The sequence below is a fragment of the Pleurodeles waltl genome, chromosome 4_2, assembly GCF_031143425.1.
Source record: "Pleurodeles waltl isolate 20211129_DDA chromosome 4_2, aPleWal1.hap1.20221129, whole genome shotgun sequence".
Taxonomy (NCBI): domain Eukaryota; kingdom Metazoa; phylum Chordata; class Amphibia; order Caudata; family Salamandridae; genus Pleurodeles; species Pleurodeles waltl.
Window position 1 is genome coordinate 834,133,975 of NC_090443.1, and position 26,537 is coordinate 834,160,511.

Below are 26,537 nucleotides of genomic sequence, written 5' to 3' on the forward strand. Positions count from 1 at the left end.
CAAGAGACCGCGGAGCTCGGGAGGCTCGCTTGAAATTCAGCCTTTTCAAGACACTACACGATTGGTATTGGACCCCCCTGAAACAGCGGTTTGATGTGTTGCTGTCTCACGCCTCCTGCTGGCAATGCCCATTGCGATTTGCCTCACATCTTACATGACTGCCCTGTCATCCAACCTTTTTGGCGATCGTTAGATGTACCCTTAGGAAAGCGCTACCCTTACCACGTTCTCTCACCCCTTCTTTCTTATTGCTGCATGATACCAGCGATCTGTACGACCTCTCCCGACCACAGCAACGTTTATTACACACAGCATTGGCCAGAGCCAAAGTGTGTATCCTCAGACACTGGCTCTCAGAACTGCCCCCTCCCATGGAGAATGGATCACTGCAATGTATCAAGCTGCCCCCCATGAACGACTTATCTTCAGCCTCCAGGATAAGGTGGATGTGTTCCTTCAGACGTGGGCCCCCTTCCTCACGACACCGGAGGGCTGAGCGCTCCCTCACCAACGACTTGTTCCAGGGTGCACTGCGATAACTCCCTAGTCTGGGAGTCACACACACACACATACCAAGGCATCACCCGCCCCACCCTGTTCGGTTTTAGCTGCGTATAGGCAGACATCTGCGCCTGGGCTTGACTCTATCTTCCCATGGGAAGGTTTTTTCCTCTTCTTTCTCCCCCCCCTCTTGCCACCACTCTCTTCCTCTCACTTCCATTAAATACACCCCCTCCACCCCCTCCCTCCCCTCCTCTCATACCCTCTCTCCCCTCTAACTCCCCCCTCGGTCACTTTCACTTTCACCTCTACTACTACATCTCTCTCCCCTTTTCCTACTATCCGCAAGTGCCTGGATATGTACTATTGCTTCTCGCTATCCCCCCTGTTCCTTACTTCCCTCCCACCCCCTCTCTTCCCGCTCTTCCTTGTCACCACTACATTCCGTGTCACCCTCTGGTACTTACCCATGGCACATGACACAGCCTCTAACTTTTGCTCAGTCCTTCCCTTCTTCCCCTCTAGACTCATACTGGCTACCCGACGTCCTGATCCTCTCCCTTGCCCATCTACACTCCTCCCCTCTATCCCCGCTCTCCTGCGTGCGACTCTCTATTCTTCTTCGCCCCTCCTTCCCCCCACACTCCCTTCTTTCCCTCTTTCTTCTGTTTGTTAATCAAACCCCCCCTTCTGCCGTCCTTTCTTCCCGTTACAGTTTCATATTCTCCATCCTCGAGGTCTCGTGGTATTGCCACACTATCCTTCAACGGACATACATATATGACCTCCCCCAATCTTCTCTCTCAGTATGTAGAGGCTACGATTGCTCTTGAGGAACAGAATATCAACTTGTGGTACCCTCCCTTCCTAACCTTCTCTAGTCCTGTTAAACCTGTCCAGACCCTGGCAAAGAGTAATGGAGTTTTGGTAGGTTCTGGGGAGGGCACCTGACAGCGCTATACCCGGATTCCAAGAGTCCCCGCACCCATTTCAGATTGGACGTGGGTTGGGACACAGGCAGTGCTACACACTGTGTTTAGGTCAACAACTCCTGCTGCTTCATCGAGCTTCAGATCTGTAACAGACTATGTTAGGCCCTCTTGTTTATCGACGTCTGCCAGAATATTTAATTTTCTCTGTATTTTTTGCATTTCCTGTAACACAGTGCTGGAACCGCTAGATCTGTGTACCTTGTCTCATTGGAAGGTTCTGTGTAATGTCTCAATGGTTTTTGTATAAAGAATTACAACACAAAAAATTCATAGGGGAGCAAGGCAAGAGTGTGTACATCCAACAACAAAGAAGAGAGGGGTTAGAGCAGTGGTTCCCAAACTTTTTCGACCCGCGGCTCCCTTCACCTATATTGGCCATTGCCCGTGGCTCCCCATTATGTCACTTTCTTTTTGTGTAGGTGATGTAAGCCCAGCCTCGGGAGTACTTCCATTTTTCTCCCTACAAATAATTAGGATGAAGGCGATGAAGGTATTATCATATTGGTAACAAAATAAAAATATAAGTTGTTTACTTTAAGATTTTTTTTTAATTCAGTTAAGTCAGAAACAATACAATATTAAGGGCTAAAAATGTTTCCATGAATTAGCAACCTTTTTTGAACGTCCGAAAAATGTAGCCACATCTCCCCTCTGTGTCACACTTGCTGTCCTCCATGTACATATTTTCTTCTCTGTTTACAACGTCGTTACTTTGCCTTGACCACACACACCTCACACTTCACCTTTGGAGCACACATTCTGCCTTCAATCTGGACACTTTCTCCTCTAACACTACTTAACAGTACTTGTTCATTCATCAGTGCTTAATTTGTGCTTGTTTCCGGTGCACAGCACCAGCACTTATTTTTGAGGGGCGGCACTTATTTTTCTGCCTCAAGCATTTACTGCGAGCAAAAGACACGTATGGGAAAGACTGAGGAAGAGAAAAAACAAAATAGTGTCACAATGGGAGAAAACAGAAAGCTGCAAGAGTGAGCTGAAGGGGCAGGGAGTGGCTTTAAAATAATTGAAGAGGCTTGAGATGGCTTCAGGATTACACTGCCTCAGTATTCAGTTTTCCCACATTTAATTGCAGCAGCCACTTGTTTAAGAGGAGGGCTTTGGGCACCTGCACATTTTTATGTACAAATTAAGCACTGTCGTTCACACTCCCACGCTGCAGTTTCTAAATTATTTCAAAGCCGCCTTCAGCTTTTGATAACTGTGCTTTCCCAGTTCCACTCGGTCTGTACCTCCCTTAGCTGTTTTTCTGGCCTCCCAACGAAAATTGCCTTTCCTTGGCAGTAAGACTCAGTAAGTAATCTGGTATGGGCATGCAAGTGAGGGAGGACTGTGGGCCTATAATTTATTTTGGACAATTTAAATAGCACTTTTTAAACACAAATGGGTGCTTTATAATGAGAAAAGGGCGTCATGACCAACCAAAACACTGAAATAACTAATTTCTGTTTTTTGTAGTTCAACAAAATAAATACAGAGGCATGGAAACTGATCATGTGCTCCAGTAGTTATACTTAAAATCAGTCAAAATAGCCCCATTACATACAATTTCATACTACTGTCTCTTTTTTAGGCGCAAACCATTCAGTAATAAAAATGTAAATATGTAAATGTGATTGTATTTAGTGATATAAAATTAAGAATTTTCTTTAACATCAATGGTGCATCATAAATCTCCCCTGCAAGGCCGTGGAGTGCACGCAACTTGACCCTGACTTCTCCTAGCAAATTAACTGGGTTATTTCCAAATACAAATTAATTCGGTTCTTTCCAAATATTTTCCTGTTTTTCGGACGGGGGCTCCCAGGGGAATGGTTTTGTGAAGCTGCAAAGGACGTGCGCGAGGGAGCAGATAGAAACGAGATCATTGTGAATAATGCTTTCGTTTATAAGTATCTGTAAACACTGTTATCAAAGCTGCCTAGATGCAGCATGTTTCCAAAATGCACGCAGCGCCCCTGGCAACTTCTAACAGCGCACCGGGGTGCTGCGGCGCACAGTTTGGGAACCCCTGGGTTAGAATGAAGTGGGAGGTTTCCAAATAAATTTCTGGTCCTGTGTATAGTACTCCCATCAAACATGTAAAACAAAAATGTATATACACATTTCCACTACAAGGGTATGAGCCTATGATTCAAAGGTTCCTGGGTGTTCAAATCTTTGAAGCAAAAGCCCTCACTCAACATCTGGTGACATGCTTCATCATAGGGCTGTGCTCCTCGTCAGGCCGGCACTGCAATGCCTGACGGGCCCCACAGGGAGGCTCTTTGCCGGAGATCTTTTCAATGGTAACCAGCCGGTCAAAAAAAGTGTAGTGATGTAGGATTGGTATGAAAAGAGGGTGCTGTTAAAAATGACTAGAGGTAAAACATAATTTATTGTGATATCCAACCTCTGTCAAGATTAAAAACAGGAGTGATCCCCTGTACTACTCTTAAAGCAGTACTCTTCCTGTATCTACTTCACTATACTCTAAACTTAGGGAATTAGTGATAACTACTGACACTTATTTCTTATTTTATTAGGGGAGTTTAGACCTTAATTTATTGTCTTTCCTCACTCCTGTTTTTATAGATGGTGCAAAAATAACTAACACCTTCTGGTACCTAAAACTATATTTTGACTCTTTGGGTAATTAGCATCATCTGAAGGAAAATAGGAAATTACTTTTTGAGAAATCAATTGCTGCAGTTTTCAGATTTGCAACTAGGCTAGGTCTGAAACCTCTATAAGAGATGACAGTTATATATATATATATAAGTAAATGTGGGTCAGTCACCTGTTGTGGTGCCAGTATTTGGGGACACACCAATGCGGATGTTCTTCAAAGGGTGGAAAACAGTTGTCCTGTTACCAGTCCCGACTAGCTGCTCTACCACATATACCTTTCAGAATTGGGCATTCCTAAGTGGGCTAAATCAGTTGCTGTACTGAATAGAGTAATTATCCATGATTGAATTAAACTGTGTGGTATAGATCAGGTACCTTGCTTAGCACATATTAAGAACACGTGGCAGAATTTAAGCACCCCTGAATATTATGAAGACCCCGCACATTTATTGGCTGCTTTCCTTGAAAAACATAATACTATGGTAACTCTCTCCCTGTGCTCCTATTATGGGTTTTGGACACAAAGCAGTGAGCATTTGCTATGATTGTGGCTTTTATTTTCTTTCAAGGAAACCATATACTATGCCGCTGTTAAAGAATTAAAATGTTAACAAAGCAGACTCAACTACACACTCCATTTATTTGCTTATCTGTGGGTAATTTTATCTGGTAAGCAAGGAAGATTAGGCGCTTCAATGGGATCTAGTTTTATTTGTAAATTATTTGTTTAAAGTTGTTATCTATTACTCCCGTGGCGTTTTATCGATGAGAAGATTGCATTGACTTATTTGATGTTTTCCCATGTATGACTACTCATTATGAATATTTTGATTGATTATTTTTAACAAACATATCTGCTGTATTTTTAATTTTATCCTTCATGGAGTTTTTTATGGACTAAATTTGATTGATGGATTTGACTTGATCACTTTGATTCCTACCCAAACTTCAATATCTGATAAAGGGGCTGCTAGTGCCTATTTCTATTCAGTTGTCAACGGGGGTGTGCAAACGTCTGGTAATTTGCTGTAGCATAATTATGCTAAATTACTGTAAAGTTACGTATAATTAATACAATAAATTATCTCAACATACACCATGGCACCCTGGTTTGGACCCAGCTATATCCAAATCAGCCTTGACCCTGCTCCAGTGGGAACAGTACAGCCCAAACAGCCAAGACGGGTATGCCCAGTTGTGGGTTCTGTGCACACACTGTCACTGGAACTAAGCTAGACCTGATTGATGATCTGTAACTTGGATGAGACCGGTCCTGAGTTGCTTGTGTTCTGGTTCATGGAGGACCTCGATGGCAGTTCGTGCTGGACTTTTACCATTGAAGTTTTGTATATGGTTGGATCCAAACCTAGATGGCAACTATGAATTGGGCTGTGACCTGAGTAATTACCAGTGAATGAGATTACTTAAAGCATTTTATCCATCAATTTTTGTATACTTTAGTATGTATCCCTAAGTGGAACGGGTATACCCATATGTTGGTCTCATGCGCACTGGGCCACTGGAACAAAGCAATACCTGTCTGAGCCCTAACTAGGGCAAAAACAGTCCTGCTGCTTGTCATGGACGTCATTTAGGGGTTGCCAGTTGTCGCTGCTGTGACCCCTTGCTTGTCCCTTGCAAACACTGGCACTGTCTTTACGACCCCTGGCCTCGGAGGTGGCAAAATCAGTGCCAGGAGCACAGTGGCAGGTCGTCCGTCGGTTAGGCCTGCACTTTCTTTGTTTTCTCTCAATTTTAGTGAATGAAAACAATTGAAAGAAAACAACGAGAGTGGAGAACTAACTGGCCACCATTTTATATTACATTAATAGTGAACAATGTTTAATTTTTCATTATTAGCGGAATTAAAAAATGGAGTACAGTTAGTGGGGAGATGTCCTTCCCTGGCATGCAAAGAAATGGTTTCAAATATATGTTGTGTGCTTGCTTTAGTGTTGGTGTGTGTTTGTGAAACTGAAGGTGAAAGGGCATTGAATGTCACTTTGGCTACCCCTGGCATTTTGGTGAATTGACATTCATGCTGCTTGCGTTCTGGTTAAGAGAGGACCTGGCCTTGGCAGTTTGGGCTGGACTGTTACAGTTGGAGCATTGTCAAGACTAATTTGCACATGGTTGGGTCCAAACTGAAATTTTATATCAAAATAATGATGGATTGGGTTGTGGCGTGAATAATTACCAGTGGCTGAGATTAATTCAAGCATTGCATCCATTACTTTTTTTTGTAAAGAACATAGCAGGAAGTACCACAAAGTCAGGCTGACCAGCGATGCACCTTTGGTGGATCAACGAGCAGGCATGTCCTGGTCTTCAGAGCACTTTTTGATGGAAAACGTTCTAAGTGCCAAGTTTTGGCTTTTGGTTTCGTTTGGGTACCTTTAGCAGCACTTCCAAGGGTCCAGGACTGTGTGGGCACTACTTGGAGGGCACAGGTTTCACTTCGGGCAAGGACCAGGTGCGAGTTGAAGGCTGTTGGAGCTTTTTATATCACTGTAGCCCAGAACAGGCCAGCCAAGTTGCCCTTGAAGTCATTTTGGTATTGTATTGTATTGTAGTATTTATAAAGTGCATTCAGGTCGAAGCATTGAAGCGCTGAAGAGGACTGAAAGTGAGAGTGGGCCAACACCCAGCAAGAAAAGAACGCTAGTCAGCAAAAGAGCTGCACTACAATGAAAACAGCCAGGTTTTAAGTTGTTTTCGAAAGCGGAGGTACGACTCCTCCAGCTTGATCAATGGGGGAAGAGAGTTCCACATTCTAGCTGCCGACACTGAGAAGGCTTTATCCCCCCTTCGGGTCCGGTGGCAACGCGGCACCGAGATCAGTTTAAGTGACGCCGATCTAAGCTGGTGGCCTGGTTGATAGGTCTGTAGGACCGAGCTCAAATAATAGCAGCCTGCTTGATGGTATGCCTTGTGCGTCAGGCACAGTGTCTTGAACTTAATCCTCTTCTCCACAGATAGCCAGTGGAGCAGTCTCAGGCTACCACTGTCAGATGAGGAGCTGGGAAGATCCAAGACAAAGCGGGCCGCTGCATTCTGGATGAGCTGTAGTCTGTGAAGGGCCGCCTTGCTAATATTAAGCATTAGAGCGTTACAGTAATCCAATTTAGAGATAACCAAAGCTAGGATGATTGCGGTTTTAAGTTGGTCCTTGAGGTATGGAAATATTTTCTTAAGTATTTTCATAGTCCAGTAACAGCATTTGACCGTATGATTCACTTGTTGCTCAAACAATAAGGTCCTGTCAAATATGATGCCCAAATTCCTAGCTGACGAGTTCAGAACCGGGCACTTGTTGCAGGATGAAGGCCACCAGCGAGGGCCCCATAGACCAGTGTCCATACCAAAGAGAAGGATTTCAGTCTTTCCTCCATTCATTTTGAGCCAGTCATGGCTCATCCAATTATTAATCCTGCTCATGCAGTCATAAAATCTGTCTTCCACCTCCTCCCAATTGTTGTTGACTGGGATAATTAACTGAGTGTCATCAGCGTAAGACACCACTTGGAAACCGAAGGATCGGACCAGTCTGGCCAAAAGTGCAACATAGAGGCTAAACATAGTGGGGCTAAGTAAAGCCCCTTGTGGAACACCACAGGGGAGTTGAAACGGCGTGGCCTTAAAGTTGCCGCAGCTCACCATAATGGATCTGTCAGTAAGAAATGAATTCAGTATGTCAAGGGCCTTGTCCCGTACTCCCGCCTGATGGAGCCGCTGGATCAGTAATTGGGGGGGATATAGTGTCAAATGCTGCGGAAAGATCCAGAAGAACAAGAATGGCGCCTTCCCCCTGGTTCCCTCTTCTCTGAATGATATCAGCGGAGGAGATCAGAGCAGATTCAGCACTGTGAGCGGGTCGAAACCCATGTTGCACGGGATCTAAGCCACCACTGGCCTGGAGAAAACCAGCCAGTTCCATGTTGAGGTTTCTTTCAAGTATCTTGGCGGTAATGGGTAGAAGGGAAATGGGGAGTAAGTTAGTCAGGTCATTAGGTTCCCCGCTGGGCTTCTTTATGAGGGGGATAAGAATGGATTCCTTCCAAGCAGGAGGGAAGCATCCTTCCCTTAGAATGTTCGAGTAGACCGGTTCCAGAGCATCGGAGTCCAAGGGATCAAGCAGCAAGGCAGGACTCAAGCAACAGGGCAGACCTTTGGTAGCAGCAGGACAGCCCTCTGAAATACAAGGAAGTCTTTCTGGGGATCCTCCACAGGTTCAGAGTGGGTCTGAGGGTCTAAGCGTCTAGCTCTTCAACTCTGTCAATGTTGGCCTGCATTTGTTCTCACTGAAGTTGAGTCTTCTGTTAGGCCTTGTCGGACTACCAGCCCTTCCTGTTATATATCTTCTTTCCATTCCTTCCGTAATATCTGAAAAGTCTTTCATAGATCGTCTTTGGTCAACAGCGTAATTTCCGCTGTCTCCCCTTCATCGCATTAGTTGCCATTTCTGGCGTGGTAGGTCCGCTTTCTCTGCAGAGTACACCTTTGTGCAAAACCTACCAATGTTGTTTTGTTCCTTAGAAGTAGACTTCAAAGGCATTGACATTGTCACTGTAACTGTTTATGTTCTGAGAGGTTGCCTAGGAAGTGAGTTCTCAATTTTATGCTAGCTGCTTTGGGTGGAGTTGTTCTGAAAATTGTATGTTGACCTCTCCTAATAGACTAACATTAAGAATTCCTAATTTATTTGCTTATGGTTTTACAGTTCTAATTGCTGTACTCCTCAGTATCCAGTTATTAACCTCCCTGTGTCATATTTTATGTATTTTAGCAGGGTCCTGCAAGAAAGACCACATAGTACTCTACTGTATTACCTCCCTTTATCTGGAATGTATTTTTCAAGAGAATGTCCCTGGTCAACAGATTTTCCTGTTCACCTTATTCGCAGTGGTTCAAAGTAGTTGTATGCAATTTAGGTACACCTGGTTAAGTCTGCCATGTGCTGCAAACATTGAAGACAGCACTTTAATTGGGCTGCTGTCCCATCTTATGGCCTGTACGCACTCTTTCTTGTGGATTACAGAAATCCTTTTTCACAAAAACAAACTTTTGAAAGGAAAACATTAATGATATGGCACACTTTTAGCCCAGAGTTCAGTTAGACTTGGTTGTTTAATAGAGACACTCAGATATTTATAACATTCCGACCACTGATAACTATTAAGCTTTAACCATGACGTGAATGTGGAAGCTTTATCCCAACCTATTTTATACCAACTTTTTATTGTTGATCTTCTGGCCAGGTCTTGCTTGATAAACCCAAACTCAAGCCAGATATGTGCTGGCGATTAACATTGAGGCAGGTTGAATTTACGCTTGAATGTGTTAATCTGAGTTTGATCTAACACTGCAGCATCCAGCCCTCTCATAGCCACACTACTGTATGTGATAGGTGCAAGTAACTTGGCAGAGATACAGGTGCGGTTTCTTGACTAAGGTGGCAGGGCTCCACCCCGCTTCAAGGTCTACCTCAATTGCTATCTTGTACAAATGTTTAATTCATTAAACCGTCAAAGAGTGTGACCCTTGCTCTGTGCGAGGTTCAGGGAAAACCAAACACTTTCAACAGGCACATGTGCTAGAACACATGTGCTGGCCATTGCAGGCTTTGTGGGGCTTGCCTGATTTCAGCCCTGGCTTCCGGTGGCTTACAACACTGCAAGGCACTTCCCCCTTCTGACACACGGCAGCCTCTCTGACTGAAAACAGCCTGGGCACTTTAAGCATAAGCCCTCGGTTTCCAGGGCTGTTTGTCAATCAGCGAGGCTGTGTGCCACTGCAGCTAACCTATTTTCTAACCCGTCACAGGGTGGGGTGGGGACAACCCTCCTTGGCCCCACCCCACTCTGGGAGGAGCTGAGAAAGGTTTGCAGTGCACACAAGGCTTGCTGTCGTAAAGCTCGTACAGGGTACCCGCAGATCCTGGCTACTTCTCTGTGTAGAGCCTGTACCAAGACTCGGGTAACAAGCAGAAAATCACAGCCGTCACATTACCACAGACTAGTATGGAATGTACATTTGTCACATACAATCTTCCTTTGTAAAAATGAGAGAGCAGCTTCTTAAGGAAAATGCTCCTTGTATATTGAAAAACCTCCTCTTCCTATGAGGTGCAGTGTGTGGCCGTCACGCATGCACACATGCTGTAATTAGATGGGAAATTACTACTGCGGTGGTCCAGTGTGTACAGCAGCAGTGCAGAGGTGACACATAGGCCACAGACAAAGCCAGAGTCTGAAAATGCATCTAACCTTTGAAGTTCACCTTTCGGGCTAACACCATGAGTGGCCATGCTGGAAGAGGAGGTGATACCTTGCTCTACAGCAACTGCCACGGTTTCTGTTTATTTCTGTGCCTGGGAGTTGTTCACACGTCTCCCCAGGGTGGTCAGAAAGCTGTGTGTTGGTGCCAGAGCCTTTTTGAGCCCACTGGGCTAGCTGGAATAGAGAGTGGCAACTTTCCAAATGTTGCTTACCCTTAATAGTGGTATTAAATTAGACACGGGCATCGGGTCAGGTTTAAGGCCACAATTAGTTTGATTTCTTACAAGACCCAGTAAGGTAGTCCCATTCAGGAGTTAGTCTGGTTGGGGTGCCCACTGGTAACCCTATGTTAGCCAGTAGGGTTCCTAACTTTATCCACAGCAAATTGACAAATGGGAGATTGGGAAATGTTGCTGTGAAAACTTAATAAAAATATATGTCTTGTGGGCGTGGCCAACCACCAGACAAGATGGCTACTTGCTAGAGCAGATCCGGCTTCCATCTTGATAATCCCCTAAACATCCGTCATCTTATCTGTCCTATCCCTCCTTCCTAGAGAACAACTCAAGATCTGTAATCAAATCGCTAGGAGGATCTGAATTCCCTAAACATCATTGCTGGATGCCAAAATGAACACTCCATATGCACAGAGGCCTGCATAATATGGCGCAGCTTTGCATGCGGCAGTAAGCGTTGGCAACCAGAGCACAGGCTCGAGTGCCCAGCAAGAGTCTGAGCTTCCCGAGGAGACTTTCTGACTACAGCAGCAGCAGACGCACACCCTAAGGCCACTTTGAACCCAGTTAAGGCAGCAATTGCCCAGAAGGTAGCAGCTACATGGAGAAGAAGCCGCGAGGCCCGAGCTCGGCAGCATTGATGGCGGTACGCTGTACAGAGATCAGCTCCTGGCCTTGCATGCTGTAATATTACCTGCTGCCACATCTGAGGCCTGTGATCAGCATGGCGGAGGGCCCCGACAGCCAAAGGACAGCATCTGCCCTACATATCGGGCTTCAGCGAGGAGCAATGCATTAAAGTGAAGTGGTCAAGGCCCCCAGAGACACCGGGACCCGTAGACCTATCCAAGGGGTAAGCGCTGAAAATACTCATTTGGGAGCAGCTGTGGAGCTGGAGAGAGGCCGTGTGATCCTTCCAGGGTCCTGACCTCCAGTACTGCGATAAGACTAACTGCAGTGCTGTTGCTAACAGTGAGAGAAAAATCTGCCATTAGGCCATGGCGTCCATTCCTGTGACTGCCCTCAGGTGGGAAAGGTGACCAACAGCAACTCTGAAGAAGGCTGTACAGGCCCAAAGTAAGCAGTCTCCAGACACACTGACGTTACAATGGAGGAATAAATCAGCGACCAGAAGGGGAGCACCACCGAAGAGTAACATGAGACCTGCATAGATAGCGTGGGCCAGATTATAATAGAGAAAGCAGGAGTGTGGCTCTGGCCTGAGAAGCAGCAGGCACTCGTCTAAATCAAGTGCCCCGCCCCTGAGAGAAGAAATTCTGCCTGGGGCTTTGGTACTGTGAGTAAATTTGCAGCCTAGACTGCGACAGGGGGTCATCCCTGGAATGCTCAACCATTGGACTCGTGGCCCACACGGAGTGCTCGGCCCAATGGAGTGGCAGTAGTTGAAGCAGGAGACTTGTGGGGCCTCCGGCGGAGACAGACGACACATCCCAGCTTCGCACCTGATACTAACAAAGAGTAGGCAGGTGATGTTTTTGGGGGAGCTACAGATGGGAAACCTGCCAGGCCTTTGGGGGCTAGCCAGTGTCCCCAAGCAGGCAGCAGTGAGTACTGCGGTGCCCCTTGTTCCTCCATCTCAGTCAGCCCCAGTGCCTCAACAGAATAAGTGTTACAGAACCACCACCAGCAAGATGTCGGGAGGAAAAGGTGGCAATGGAGCGCATCAAACCAAGCTTGAGAAATACGTACTACCTAAAGACTCCTCCCATAGAGGAGACCCTCCGGTCTCACAAACAGGGACAGAATCTACACCGGTAGAAGAAGTGCCACTCATGCTTCATAATGGCGGCAATCCAAGGCGTGCAGACTTCACTAGAAGCCAGGATATAATCAGTCGCAGTGGAGGTGACACTGGTTCATACAGACCTGCGTGCAAGGATGAAAGAAGTGGAGGACTCCGAGGTCACTCTTAAGGCCGACATAGAGGTGCTGAAGGCTCAGGTCATCGACTTGTGTGCCACTACTAAAATCATGGTGGCACTATTGGAAAACTATGAAGGCTGATCATGGCATAGCAACCTTCGCATTATAGGAGTGCCTGAGTAGTCTGAGGGGCCCGCGGTAGACCTCTTCCTCGAGGACCTGATATTGGACAAATTGCAACCTCGAGGCCTGTCAAAATGCTTCTCAGTTGAACATTTCGCATCGAAACCAGGAGCACCACCTCAATCAATTTTTAATTACAGGGACCATGATATGATTTTACAAATGCCACCATCAGGTTCTTTCTGGGCTTCATGCTTAAAGTCCAAAAGATGTGCTGCAGTTTCCTTGAAGTAAAGAAAGCCCTGAGAGATCGTGAGATAAAATACTCAATGATATTTTCTGCGAAGTTGCAAGTGGTGGCCCAGGGCAAAATATAGTACTTTGAAACCCCTGAGGATGCACAGGACTGGCTTAAGGGTTGGAGAGAGGCGCCGGGTCAAAAAGCCTGGGTGCGTACAGAGAGACAAGGTCGAACCTCTAACTTATTGGAACTGTTGAGCAGTGATGTCAATCCACAGGGATAATGTGACTCTCTGGTTTAGCAGATAATTCAGGAACCTGTGCGGTGGACAGCTCTCAACACACTCCTGCGATGAGAACACTAGTTGAAGAGGCATGTGGCGAGACTGCCAGAACCAGTCTTGGTTAGCTCAAACTAAGTTATGGTCGCTTGCTTATGCTGGAGTAACTGATGTAATGTCTGCAGACAGACATCACGAGAATGCTTATGGTTTCAGTAGCAAAACATTCAATTTTTAGGGGCACAGATGGTGGGTATGTGGCAATGGCCCTAGTTAGCCATAGTTTGGAAATGTAATGTTGGGGAGACAAATGCTCTGCACAGTTGTCGAAGCGGACATGTTTAGATCTGCATTGCAGGGAGGCAGGGACGGATTCTTAGTTATTGGGCTGCAAGTGTGTTTGTTGAGATGTTTTATGCATAGCACTCCATCATCCATGCAATTTCCCCCTCAGAGCCTCACCACACTACCCTGTCCTATTTCTGCATGAGTCCGGCTCTTGAGAGGCCTTTCACCCCTGAGTGCCTATGGACCCCCAATTAGCAGAGATCACATTCAAGGTACTCTCCTAGAATGTTAATGGACTGGGAGATAAGATTAAGAGAGGGATAGTACTGCAGATCTTCAAGAGACAATCCCCAGATATTGTACTCCTCCAGGAAATGCATCTCCAAGGAAATACATACTGGGCGCTGGACAGGTGGGGATATAGACTTGTGGTGCATGTGGGCTACACCACAGGCTCCTCACGCAGAAGACGCTGACCCTTACCAAACACCAAACTTGTCCCATAGCATACAGGAGATGTTTGGTAGTCTCCAGGATGTGGGAGGGCAGGACAATAAACATAGTTTCGGTATATGACCCCCCCAAAAACTACATGAGGCGATGGTCACAGTTTTAAGCGTCCTACATCTTGATTTCCCTGTGGGCGGACTCTTGCTGGGTGGAAATTTCAATTTTACTCACTGTGATGCTGAATACCGTTGGCCTGTTAAGCATGCTGGAGCCCTGTGCAGTCCTCTGGCTGATTTTATGGCAGCCTTGGAATTAGTAGATTCTTGGCGAACCCTAAACCCCACAGCGCTGCAGTTCACGTTTCACTCGGGTCCATGGCAGCCTCTCATGCATTGACTACATCCTTACCTCTCCCATCACGTTCTACACTTACGAGCGTTCTGTCATTTGGTGAGAGGCATCTTTGGTCACTTCCCTGTCTAGACGGTATACAGTTCACCAAACCAAGACCATAAGCACAGAGTGTTGAGCCCTTGGTATCTAATTATGCATCAGATCCATGCTAGCCTTCGTGAAGCAATTGGGAGATATTTCAAAGCGAATGAAGGGTCAATAGACTTGGCACAAAACATGTGGGAAGTGTACAAGACAGTCAGAAAGGGTTAAGAACTCTCAATGATAGTGGACTATAGGAAGGACAAAAATGCTCGCCTCGAAACGCTTGAAAAAGAGATTTTAGAGCTGGAGTCCAACTTCATAAACACAGACGGTGAGGGCTTGAACTATACATTAACCCTCAAGCAGAAAAAATATCACAGAAGAAGCAGCTGGGGCCTACTATCCGACTGTCCCGCACCACCTCTATGAGGTCGGAGACAAGGCCAGAAAACTTTTGGCCTGGGTGGGCAAGAGGGAGAGCACTAACTGCTGGGTCCCAGAAATTTTGACTGAGGGGATGACAAGTGGTGGCAGAGGACTTTGCGACTTACTACAGACATGTATACTCACCTACGTGCACAGTTTTGGTTGAAGAGGCATGAGATTGTGCAACTGATATTCAGCTCTCAGGCTTCTCACAAGAAGGTAGAGCACTGTTAGACCAGGATCTTACGGAAGCTGAAATAATCCAAGCCATTTGTGACCTAAAATCTGGTAAAGTGGTGGGCCCGAATGGTATCCCGTTAGAGCTCTCCAAGCTTACAACAGCCAAGGTAGCAACACACGTACTATGCATGTTTCAAGAGACTTGCGAGAAGGATTCCACACAGCTAAATCAGAGGTTAGCCAGCATAGTACTAATACATAAAGAGGGCAAACGACCTGATTGTGCCTTCTATAGAACAATTTCCCTGCTGAATGCAGAGCGCAAAATCCTAGCCAAATTACTGGCTTCATGCCTAGTCTGAACGATCACGACATAAGTTCATCCAGGCCAATCTGATTTTATCCAGGGCAAAGCACCGCACTCAACTTGCGGCACCTTTTTGGTGTCTTAGGAAGGGTTTCAGAAATTCTGGAAAATGCACTGTTCCTGTCTCTGGATGCACAAATAGCCTTTGATACGATCAAGTAGCCGTTCCTGTTTGTGGTCCTTGCCCGACTGGGCTTTGGCCTGTGTTTTCAGAAATGGATACAACTCATATGCAGAGCCTCTAGTGCGGGTGATTGTCAATGGTGGCACATCCTCGGCACTCTGTCTCCAATGTGGCATGCAACAGGGCTGCCCACTATCCCCCTTAATTTTTGCACTGGTGCTAGAGCTGTTGGTGGCATGGATTAGGCAAGACCCATTGATTAGGGGGCTATGGTGGACACAGGACTGGGAAGACAGAATATCTTTATATGAAGATGACAATTTGCTTTATAGCCCTGGCCCTGTCAAAACCATTTGTAGGATAATGCATATTTTTACACTGTACCAACAACGCTTGGCACTCACGATTAATTGGAACAAATCCCAACTCCTTAACAGCCATATGCCACAGCTGCCCCATGACTGTGAGGCCAGTGTTGTAACAGAGGGCTTCCGTTATTTAATGGTCTATATTACAGTGGATCGAGGCAACTTTCTTGCATGCAATCTGCAATCCCCACTCTTACCCTTTAAAAGAGATGTTCACCACTAAAGAGCCTTACCACTGAGGTTCGTTGGGAAAACTGCATTATTCAAACTCATCCAACCTGATCCCAACATCTTACTTCCACAATATAAACAGGGAAATCTGTGCATTGCTCTGAGATTGGGGGATGCCATGGACTGCCCTTAAAAAAATCAACACAACACTGTTATGATGGTGGTATTACCCTGCCTGATGTACATAAGTATTACAGGGCAGTGCAACTTGTGGTAGTTAATCACTGGATACCTGTCCCCAAAGAGGAATCAGCTTATTGTATAGAGTGACTTGTTATGCAGCCCAGGGGTTATCTCAGGGCCATCCATGGAGAGAAGTGCAATACGCCCCTTCCAAACTCAACAGCAATCAATATATCAGTTTGCCACATGGCAGCAAGTGCCCTGGACTGAAGGGATAAAATCACATAAGCCACTCCCCAGTGGGACTCTGCTAGATTCTGTACTTTGGGAAGCAGAAGGGTTTTAATAAATGGGTCCTCATTGGCCATTCCAGAGTGGGGGACCTCAGGAAGGGCGTATAGATGATTCCCTTCCAGAGCTCCAGAAAGAATGCCAGTTGGCTTTTACTGAGACATACCGATACCTGCAAATACGACACACTGCGATAGACCTCCCCATTGGAAGATCGCTTTTTTTAGGCATGGGATCATTCATCAACCTATCTCCTGTACCTTTCGTAAACTACTGTATATCTCCTCCAATACCTTGGCCACACTGTGAGCACAATGGGAACATGATCTTGGTGATTTGGAGGATGATGAAAGGTTGTCTGCTCTGGTGTCCCCTCGAGAGGTGGCAATACATTGTAGTTTCTGTCTGGTGCAGCTGAAAATACTACCTAGGTGCCACTATGCCTGCACCACTCTAGAAAAAATGAGGAGGGCACCAACAGCAATGTGTCATAGAAACTGTGATCAAGTGGGAACATTATTGCACATGATCTGGGGTTGTACTGCCATCCAGCAATATTGGGAATCAGTAGTGACTTGCTTAATTACAGTGAATGGGAGTGGCATGGAGGCCCACACTAAGTGGTGCCTCTTAAACCTCTGGGAGGCTACAGACCTAACCTGAATGGTCCAGATTTGGGTGACACTAGGATTGATAGTGGTGAAACGTAACATAGCATGGTGTTGGAGGAATGAGCTGGCACCATAGCTGTGTGAATTGAAGAAGGACGTGGGTTGGTGCATTGTTACAGAGAGGGTGGTCTATGAAGGTAGAGGCTGTCCAAAAATGGGCTAACATATGGAGTGGGTGAAAAGATTAGGGGGGTGGGCTCTCTGCCCCACTGGTCAACCGGGTCATGACGCTTGACACATGGGACTTTTCACAACTAATGCAAGTCATTAAACTGTTCTGGGATGGGTAGAAGAGGTGGAGGATTTGATGCTACATGACTTTGTTTACTTAAATGCTATAAAAATATTTTAAAAAAATAATATATATATACATATATATATATATACATACATATATATATATATAGAGAGAGAGATATATATATATATATGATATATATGTCTTACTTAACAAAATAAAGCTTCCTGCAATAAGGTTCAATAGACCTTTGCATTGGTGTGAATGGGATAGGCAAACTGGCAGTGAAAACACTGTCCTTCAATCCGTCAATCACTCAATCAATCAGGTTTTATTACATGCAGCAAGTCACCCTGGAGGGTCTCAAGGCACTGAAGTTGCTAGCTGCTTCGCAGTGCTCTGTTCATTCGAACAGCCATGTCTTGAGTCCTTTTCTGAATTCCCTGAGCAATGCAGCATTCCTGAGCATTCCTGAGGTGCAGGGGCATTTCATTCCAGGCCTTGGCCACCAGGTGAGAGAAGAAGCGTCCTCCACTTTTGGATTGGTGAATCGGGGTGGGGGGTGTCTGTGAGGAAAAGGTAGACAGATCACAGGTGTCTGGTCAGTTGGTGGAAGGTCACTCATTTGCTGATGTATGCTGGTCCTTCAGGGCCTTGTATGCGTGGGTCACCATCTTGAATTGGCATCTCTTCTGGATCGGGAGACAGTGTAGTTTCTTGAGGTGTAGGGTGATTCTGTCTAGGGAGGTCAAGGATGAGTCTTGCTGCTGAATTTTGTATTCTCTGTAGTCTCTTCAGGGGGGTGTGCAGTGATTCCCAAGTAAAGAGTGTTACCTATGTTCAGTCTGCTGGTGATGAGGACTTGAGTGTGGGTCCTTCTGGTGTTGATTGGGAGCCACCTGAAGATCTTATGGAGCATGTGTAGGATGTGGAAGCAGAAAGATGAGACTGCGTTTACCAGTTTCTGCATAGATAACTTGCTGTCCAAGATGATGCCGGATTGGGCATGCAGTCTATTGGGGCGGGAGAAGGGCCGAGTTCCGAGGCCACAAACTATTGTTCCATGGTGAGGTGTTGTTCCCAAAGTTGAGGGCTTCCATCTTGTCTGTGTTGAGCTTGAGACAGTTGTCCTTCATCCAGTCGACAACGTTCATCATACATCTGTGGACGTTGTTTCTGGTGGTGGAGGGGTTTTCTAATAGCAAGAGGCAGTGGCAGTCTGGAGGTCGTTTTGAACATTCTCATACACAGGGTGGAACAAATAGTGCTGCAGCCTGAGTGGACACTCTGCCTTACATGCCCTGGGTACCATATACTAGGGACTTATAAGTAAGCCAGTCTTTGACAATTGGGTGTGTCAAATCCGACATGTAATTTGTATAGGGTCAGAACACTGGCACTGAGGTCTGGTAAGCAGGCCTCAGTGGACCCTGAGTCAAAAAGCCAGCAGCATCAGTCCAAAATGTTATGGTGAATATGCAAAAAAAGCCTTTCCTCACATTTAAAAAATGTTCAGTATTACGTAAAGGACATGCAGTTCTCTTGTAGATTAGCCATTTGTGGACATACATCAAACGTGGTTCAGTTGCCTAACCAATAAGTACTCATTTGGTCAAAGTTGATTCTTCAGCAACTCAATTTATATAATATTGTTTTGTGTAGTGCATTTGGATAAAGGACAATTTAAACTTTAAAAGAGAGTTTTGTGCAGGAAGGTATTTTACTAAAGCGGGGAAAGGGCCGTTAGTGATATTGATGTGGACTGTTAGGCTAAAACAGTGTTTGTGGAGCTGCTGGTCCTGCTTCCTGGCATTAGAGGTAGGCCTGTTTAGTGGTATATATTTATTTGTGAAAGTGGTTAGATTTTAAGGGGGACAGTGATTGAAAAAAAAAATCTTAGCATCAGCAAATACGCAGAAAATTCTTCTAGAACGGGAGCAGAGATGGGTCTACAGGCTGAAAACAAACCAGACAGGTCTAAACGATGACATACCTTGGAAGCTGATGAATGCATTATAACTACTAAGACCATAGTTTACAGGAGACCATTAGTATGGAACTATATTCCCTTTAGAGAGAAAGGGACAGGATCAGTACCAGATGCCCTATCCATTCATCTTCTGTCCATGTAACAGATGCAAGACAGTATGCAGTGACAACAAAAAATCAACCCCCATAGTTTAACTCCTTATGTAGTCTAATAAATAGCACTACCCCATGTACGAAAACCCATTTTTTGATGCCTGTAAGATAATATCCTCATTAAAAAAAAATGTAGACCACTTTGTTCATAATGACTTTACATTTATTAAAAAGAAAAAATGCATTGTGAATCCCCTTAGAAGCATTTTTATGAGCCAGTAAATAAAATATCCACATTTGCCTATTCAGGCCTTATAATTGGGAAACAGAGACCAACATCCTAATGATCCCCCGGGGGCACGCATTTTGTAAGGTGGATAGTCACAGAAACAACACAACGCTGACAGTGGATGGGTAGCCACACTCCCTACGTTGTGATAACGAAAGAGGGGGAAGGAGACAACTATATAAACACAGACAGTTTGCTGATACCAGCAGACAGAGCAGAAGCAGACAGCAGGGACAGAACACAGGAAAAAAAAGGTTTCCCAGTAGCCACAAAAACAATATACTGATGACATGCAGGTAATAGAAACTGGAGTGCAAATACTGACTACGAAAGCAAATGTGGGTTTAGTTTATAGTGTTTGAAAATAGGGGTGTTCCTCCACCTGTCCCATTTGAATATGAGATATATCAACAGGGCTATGAATGGCCTACCTCTATGTGTGTGTGTGTGTGTCACCCCTAATTTCCCACCACCACGGAGTGTTGCAGTGCTATTACCAATAATCGCAATTAAGAACTGTACGTGTGTGCATGAGCTCATTGCTACATGCTGACAAATGGCATGTTGATCAGTTCATGTAATAGCTTCACTCGAGTTTGCAATATCCATGTTGTACTATATATTTAACACCAAATGAGAAAACACATTGAATACATACAATTATCCTGTTTGTTCTGTATGCCATTTTTTGTCTTCTCAATGCAGACATCAAAAGTGCCCTCATAGAAAAAACAGGTAAGTAAGGCTGACATGAATAATCAGTATTACATGTTGTCTCTTTTACCCTGATATTGACCAAATAGGAAATAGAGACACATTACAGGACATCTAAATAGGGGCACTGACGAAATTTCCAGATCCAATGTGGCCTAACCACGGAGGAATAAAACATATTGACTGAATAGGTAAAGTGTAATAAATCATTACACTTTATTCTAAGATCAAGAAAGTAGGGTGTCATATATCACTACACTTTATTTTAACACCCTAGAATAGCTAGTTTTTATTTTAGTAGCTACACAAGAGGCACCAGAATAAAGGGATACTTTGGTGACCTCTAGGTATTTTTACTTTATCATTTCAATAGACCCAGCCTAGAGTTGTATATCAAAATTCTCTCTGAATGTTTGGATGAGCCCATCAAGGTTTATATGTACCAGGTTGAGACCCAATGCTGAAGCATGACACCAATAGGGTATGTGAGTGTCAACAATAATAGCAGAGGGTCAGGTAGACCAGTACAAAAACCAGATCAGTGATTTAACAGTTTAGTTGTAGAAAACACCTTGAAGATGAGATCCCTGCAGCCTTCCTTCTCACACTCCCTGCACTATAGAAAGATTGTCAGATAGTTCACTTTCCAAAATTCTCTACTTTGCAGTCAGAGAAAGAAACGTAAACAACTATCTATATGTTAAAAGAATGAGTACAAAATTGTCAGAAGAAATAGCCTGAAATTTTGCCTTTGTCTTTGAAAAAACAACACATCTCAAAAGATAAAAACAAAATGTAAAGTTCTCTTCATTGCTCATTTACCTTGTGAACTCCAGCATGGCTATTTTAGGGGTGCTACAGCCCCACCAACCCCGATGTCTAGTGCCAATGTCTAAAGTTCAAGTGTAATATTGCCTTTGTTATCGTGCTTCAAAGACAATGCCAAACTCTTTTTAGGCCATTCACCCAAACAAACATTGTTTTGTTATGTGTTTGAGTTTCATAATTTTCATCCTATTTCATACACTAACCTTGATAAATATTGTGATGACTGAATGTGTAACCTCGAGCATTGTTTTACTTATGAACAAAAATTAACATTAAGCAGAATGATTTCTATCTGTACTTTATTAATGACCAATGATGATACACAGATTCTGATTGGTTAGATAGAGAATATCTTATAAAGATTGCAGTTTTACACGCCATAAAATCTTGGGGCTCAATATTGAATGACACGTGCTAATTAATGGGGTATGGTCAAAGAAAACTTATTCTGCTATGGATATCATTGGATTAATATTTTGTTGTATCATCATTTCTCCATTTGCTTCCCTTTTCAGATGGAGTTTGCCTTCCCGTTCTATTGAAAACATGACAATGGCCTTCTTGGATGCCACATTGGTGAGCATGCCCTTCAAATTAATATTAGAAACTGGATCCTGCTAAATCAGCACCTGAACTTCACAAGTGGGCATTTGAAGGGAAAAAAGCAAGATTTGTTACAAAGTGGCTGAAAGTTGATAGTGCAGCTAGCATATCTACTTGAATCAGATGAGGAAACAGCAAACAAGACAAATTTATATGATTGTTCTTCAGTTACATTTCTACAAGTATTCCAAGATTGTCTAGTTGACTAGTTGGATAACCACAAAGAAAAGCCACAGAAGATGGATTTTTACCATGTCTTCCTTGCACGGGTTGTTCTTGTGTTTGTTGTGCAACTCTGGACCATTTCCACAGCTCAACTCATTCTACTGAACGAAGGTATCAGTGTTGGAAGAGGACAGATGGTGTACTTAACAGAAAGTGAACTGAAATTCAACATCCCTGTGGAGAAAGACTCCTGCAAAGTGGAGGTGGTTTTGAACGAACCAACAACCCAGCGAGTTGGGAGGCTCACACCTCAGGTAGGCATTCCTTAATTGAAGTGAAATATAGTTTTATTACAGGCATTCATCACATAATGTGTTTGCAGAGTCTTATTTATTTCACCAGGCATGATGAAATATATAGTTGAATGTGTTGATTAGATTGTATGTAGATAATTTTGCGAGATGTTTGTTGGAAAGTGTATTATTGGTAAGGGCAGGTAAGTACCTACACTTAGCAATAGCCCACTAACCCCCACTAGGTTCAGTTAGGTCTAAATCAACCACAGCTCAATCCGTGGTAGCTTGGCAATGAGCGACAAGGCTTAACTTAGGAGACAAAGTGTAAAGCATTCAAGTATCACAAAACAGTAATTGAATAAAACACAGGAAAAAAAATCCGAAACCAACTAATAAAAAGAGGAAATATTTTTAGCTTTAAAATAACACCAAAACGAATAAAATCAGATAAGGGGAACTGCAAATATGAATTTTAAAAGAATTTGTCTTTTTAGCACTTCAAAAGGAATAGCGCCAATCTGGTCGCACCTGGACTGGGGCAGAGTCAAAGTTTAAGGCTGACTGCGAGGGAGCCCTGCTCGGCTACAGCAAGCGGGAGGCCTCGGTCAAAATTTTCCCTTCGGACTTAGTAGTTTTCTTGAAATTTTCTTCAGCAGGACGAAGTCGCCAGTCCGATCTGACCTCCCTCAAGCCCTTCCTCGGATACGCGTTGCAGGAGCCGTTGGTGAAGATTTCGACATTTGGACTTAGACGATTTTTTGAGATGAAAATCCTTCAACCGGGCTGAACCTGAATCTTGATCCGACATCCCTGGAGCCCTCTTCGGATACACTGTGCGGGGGGTCCTGGTCAACTTTCTACGTCTGGACTCAATATCTTTTACGGAGATTTTCTTCAGCGGGGCGAGCCTGCAAGTCAGGCCGGGTCACAGTTAAGGCAAGCCGGCTAGAGTCGCTGTGGTGGGTTGGTCCCTCTATGGAGCTTTTTCAGAAAAGTTCTCCAAACTTCTGGATCGTCTTCCAGAAGGTCTTTTAAAAGTCCACAGCTCACCCCAAGGTTTCAGAAGCTCTGAGGTGCTCCTTGAGGGTGCGGACTACAACTCCCAAAATTCATCTGGCTCAAACTTCAAATTGGCCACTGGACAGTGGTCAGCTGGTCAGTTTCTTCAGGATCTGAGACAGGGGGACTCTGGTTAGCAATTTGTCACCTGTAGCAAACAGGGAGTCCCTCCTTGAACCAGTTGAAGCCAGGCAAAGTCCTTCTTGTGGTGAAGCCCAAGTGTGCAGCTGGTGCAGTTCTTCATAGTGCAGTGTCCAGGAGCAGGTCAGGGGTCCAGCAAGGCAGTCCATCTTCTCCTGATGCCCTTCCTTGCAGGGAGGGATCTGAGGTGTGGGTGCAGCTCTGCCATATTTATCATTGCTCCTGGGTGGAAAACAGGGGGGGGCTGGTTCTCCAATCAGAAGCAGAGTCCTTCCCCCTGGGATGACGACTTCCTTTGTGGCCAAAATCAATCCCAAGGTACAACATTATAACAAAATGGCTGAAGATGATTTGTGGAGGTTATATATGGCTGATCCCACCCACTGGTGTGGCAAATAATCCTAAAAACACACCTCTCCTGCCCTCTCCTAAACTAATCAAGAAGGCACCTAATTGTCTAGGGTGGCAGGATGTGAAGGAGGTGCTGGGTTGCTCCAAATGTCCTTTCCTGCCTTTGAAAACCAGTTTGGCAGCCCTCCCCCATCTACTGAGGCAGATCTCCTCCCCCAGGCACTTCTGTTGTGTTCAGCCCAGGCCACTTCACACCTCATCAAGGCAGCCTGGCCAGGCAGACAGGGGCTGGTCAATCAGAGAAGGGCACTACAGAGCTGAAGTTAGCAACTTTTCAGGTAAAGTTTAAAACTCTTTACCTGAACTAGTTATATTAAATCCAACAATTGTAAGTTGTGGGCTTTATTATAACAATTAATTTGATACCAAACTCGATGTATCTGACACTTAAGGGGACTTTGTTAATTAATCGAGCTGGCTGCAATGTCGTGGTGCGGCGGGTGCAGCAGCACCCATTACGCATTCCACTGCCTGGAATATGTACGGCGTGCATGGGGGCCCCTACACTGCCCATACCAATTGCATGGGCAGTGCAGGGCCCCCCCTGACACCCACATTCTGCCAGCCTTTCCATGGCGGTGTAAACTGTCATGGACAGGCTGGCAGATGGGGACTTGTAATTCCTAGGGCAGCGCTGCTTGCAGCACTGCCCTAGTGGATTACAACCGCCAGGACTTCCAAGCTGCAGCCTGGTGGTGTTCGTGGTCAGACCGTGGCGGCTCTGCCACAGTCATAATGTGGCAGTGGGACCACCACGACCACGGCGGTCCGACCACCACCTTGAGTATGGCGGTCTAAAGACCACCACACTCATAATGAGGCCCATAGTCTGCTTTTCATATAGCACAGTCCTAAGCACATATTTACAGATATGACATTTTGGAACTGATAGCAAACACATATACATATGATGGCCACCCATTCCTGCAAAGTGTCAGGGATGCAACAGTGAGGGGCAAGAGGTCCTATCATCTCCTAGAGGTCAGCAAGGGAGATACCTTCTACACAATCCATTATTTCACATATTCCAGCGTTCAGTTCTGTTGTTTATAGAGAAAAGAAATTAGCATTGAAATGGCCTGTGGCTCTCTGTCCTCACTCCAAGTTATTTTACTAATACCCCCTTGAATGTCTTATAGTGAGATGTCTTACATGCTTCTCCCCTTCTCACAATTTGTTCACATTACAGGGAGTGCAGAATTATTAGGCAAGTTGTATTTTTGAGGATTAATTTTATTATTGAACAACAACCATGTTCTCAATGAACCCAAAAAACTAATTAATATCAAAGCTGAATATTTTTGGAAGTAGTTTTTAGTTTGTTTTTAGTTTTAGCCATGTTAGGGGGATATCTGTGTGTGCAGGTGACTATTACTGTGCATAATTATTAGGCAACTTAACAAAAAAAAAATATATACCCATTTCAATTATTTATTATTACCAGTGAAACCAATATAACATCTCAACATTCACAAATATACATTTCTGACATTCAAAAACAAAACAAAAACAAATCAGTGACCAATATAGCCACCTTTCTTTGCAAGGACACTCAAAAGCCTGCCATCCATGGATGCTGTCAGTGTTTTGATCTGTTCACCATCAACATTGCGTGCAGCAGCAACCACAGCCTCCCAGACACTGTTCAGAGAGGAGTACTGTTTTCCCTCCTTGTAAATCTCACATTTGATGATGGACCACAGGTTCTCAATGGGGTTCAGATCAGGTGAACAAGGAGGCCATGTCATTAGATTTCCTTCTTTTATACCCTTTCTTGCCAGCCACGCTGTGGAGTACTTGGACGCGTGTGATGGAGCATTGTCCTGCATGAAAATCATGTTTTTCTTGAAGGATGCAGACTTCTTCCTGTACCACTGCTTGAAGAAGGTGTCTTCCAGGAACTGGCAGTAGGACTGGGAGTTGAGCTTGACTCCATCCTCAACCCGAAAAGGCCCCACAAGCTCATCTTTGATGATACCAGCCCAAACCAGTACTCCACCTCCACCTTGCTGGCGTCTGAGTCGGACTGGAGCTCTCTGCCCTTTACCAATCCAGCCACGGGCCCATCCATCTGGCCCATCAAGAGTCACTCTCATTTCATCAGTCCATAAAACCTTAGAAAAATCAGTCTTGAGATATTTCTTGGCCCAGTCTTGACGTTTCAGCTTGTGTGTCTTGTTCAGTGGTGGTCGTCTTTCAGCCTTTCTTACCTTGGCCATGTCTCTGAGTATTGCACACCTTGTGCTTTTGGGCACTCCAGTGATGTTGCAGCTCTGAAATATGGCCAAACTGGTGGCAAGTGGCATCGTGGCAGCTGCACGCTTGACTTTTCTCAGTTCATGGGCAGTTATTTTGCGCCTTGGTTTTTCCACACGCTTCTGCGACCCTGTTGACTATTTTGAATGAAACGCTTGATTGTTCGATGATCACGCTTCAGAAGCTTTGCAATTTTAAGAGTGCTGCATCCCTCTGCAAGATATCTCACTATTTTTGACTTTTCTGAGCCTGTCAAGTCCTTCTTTTGACCCATTTTGCCAAAGGAAAGGAAGTTGCCTAATAATTATGCACACCTGATATAGGGTGTTGAT

The 26,537-nt window shown here is 44.8% G+C and overlaps 1 protein-coding gene across 2 annotated transcripts in view; it reads left to right on the forward strand.

The window, feature by feature from the left end:
- The window catches only part of LOC138293366 (FRAS1-related extracellular matrix protein 1-like), an 892,846-nt gene that overhangs the window by 32,497 nt on the left and 833,812 nt on the right, over positions 1 to 26,537 (forward strand). For both annotated transcript variants that reach the window (XM_069232561.1, XM_069232560.1), the window contains exon 2: positions 21,790 to 22,356. In XM_069232561.1, the coding sequence (XP_069088662.1) occupies positions 22,117 to 22,356 (240 nt within the window). In that variant the 5' untranslated portion in view covers positions 21,790 to 22,116. The remainder of the gene's footprint in view (positions 1 to 21,789; positions 22,357 to 26,537) is intronic.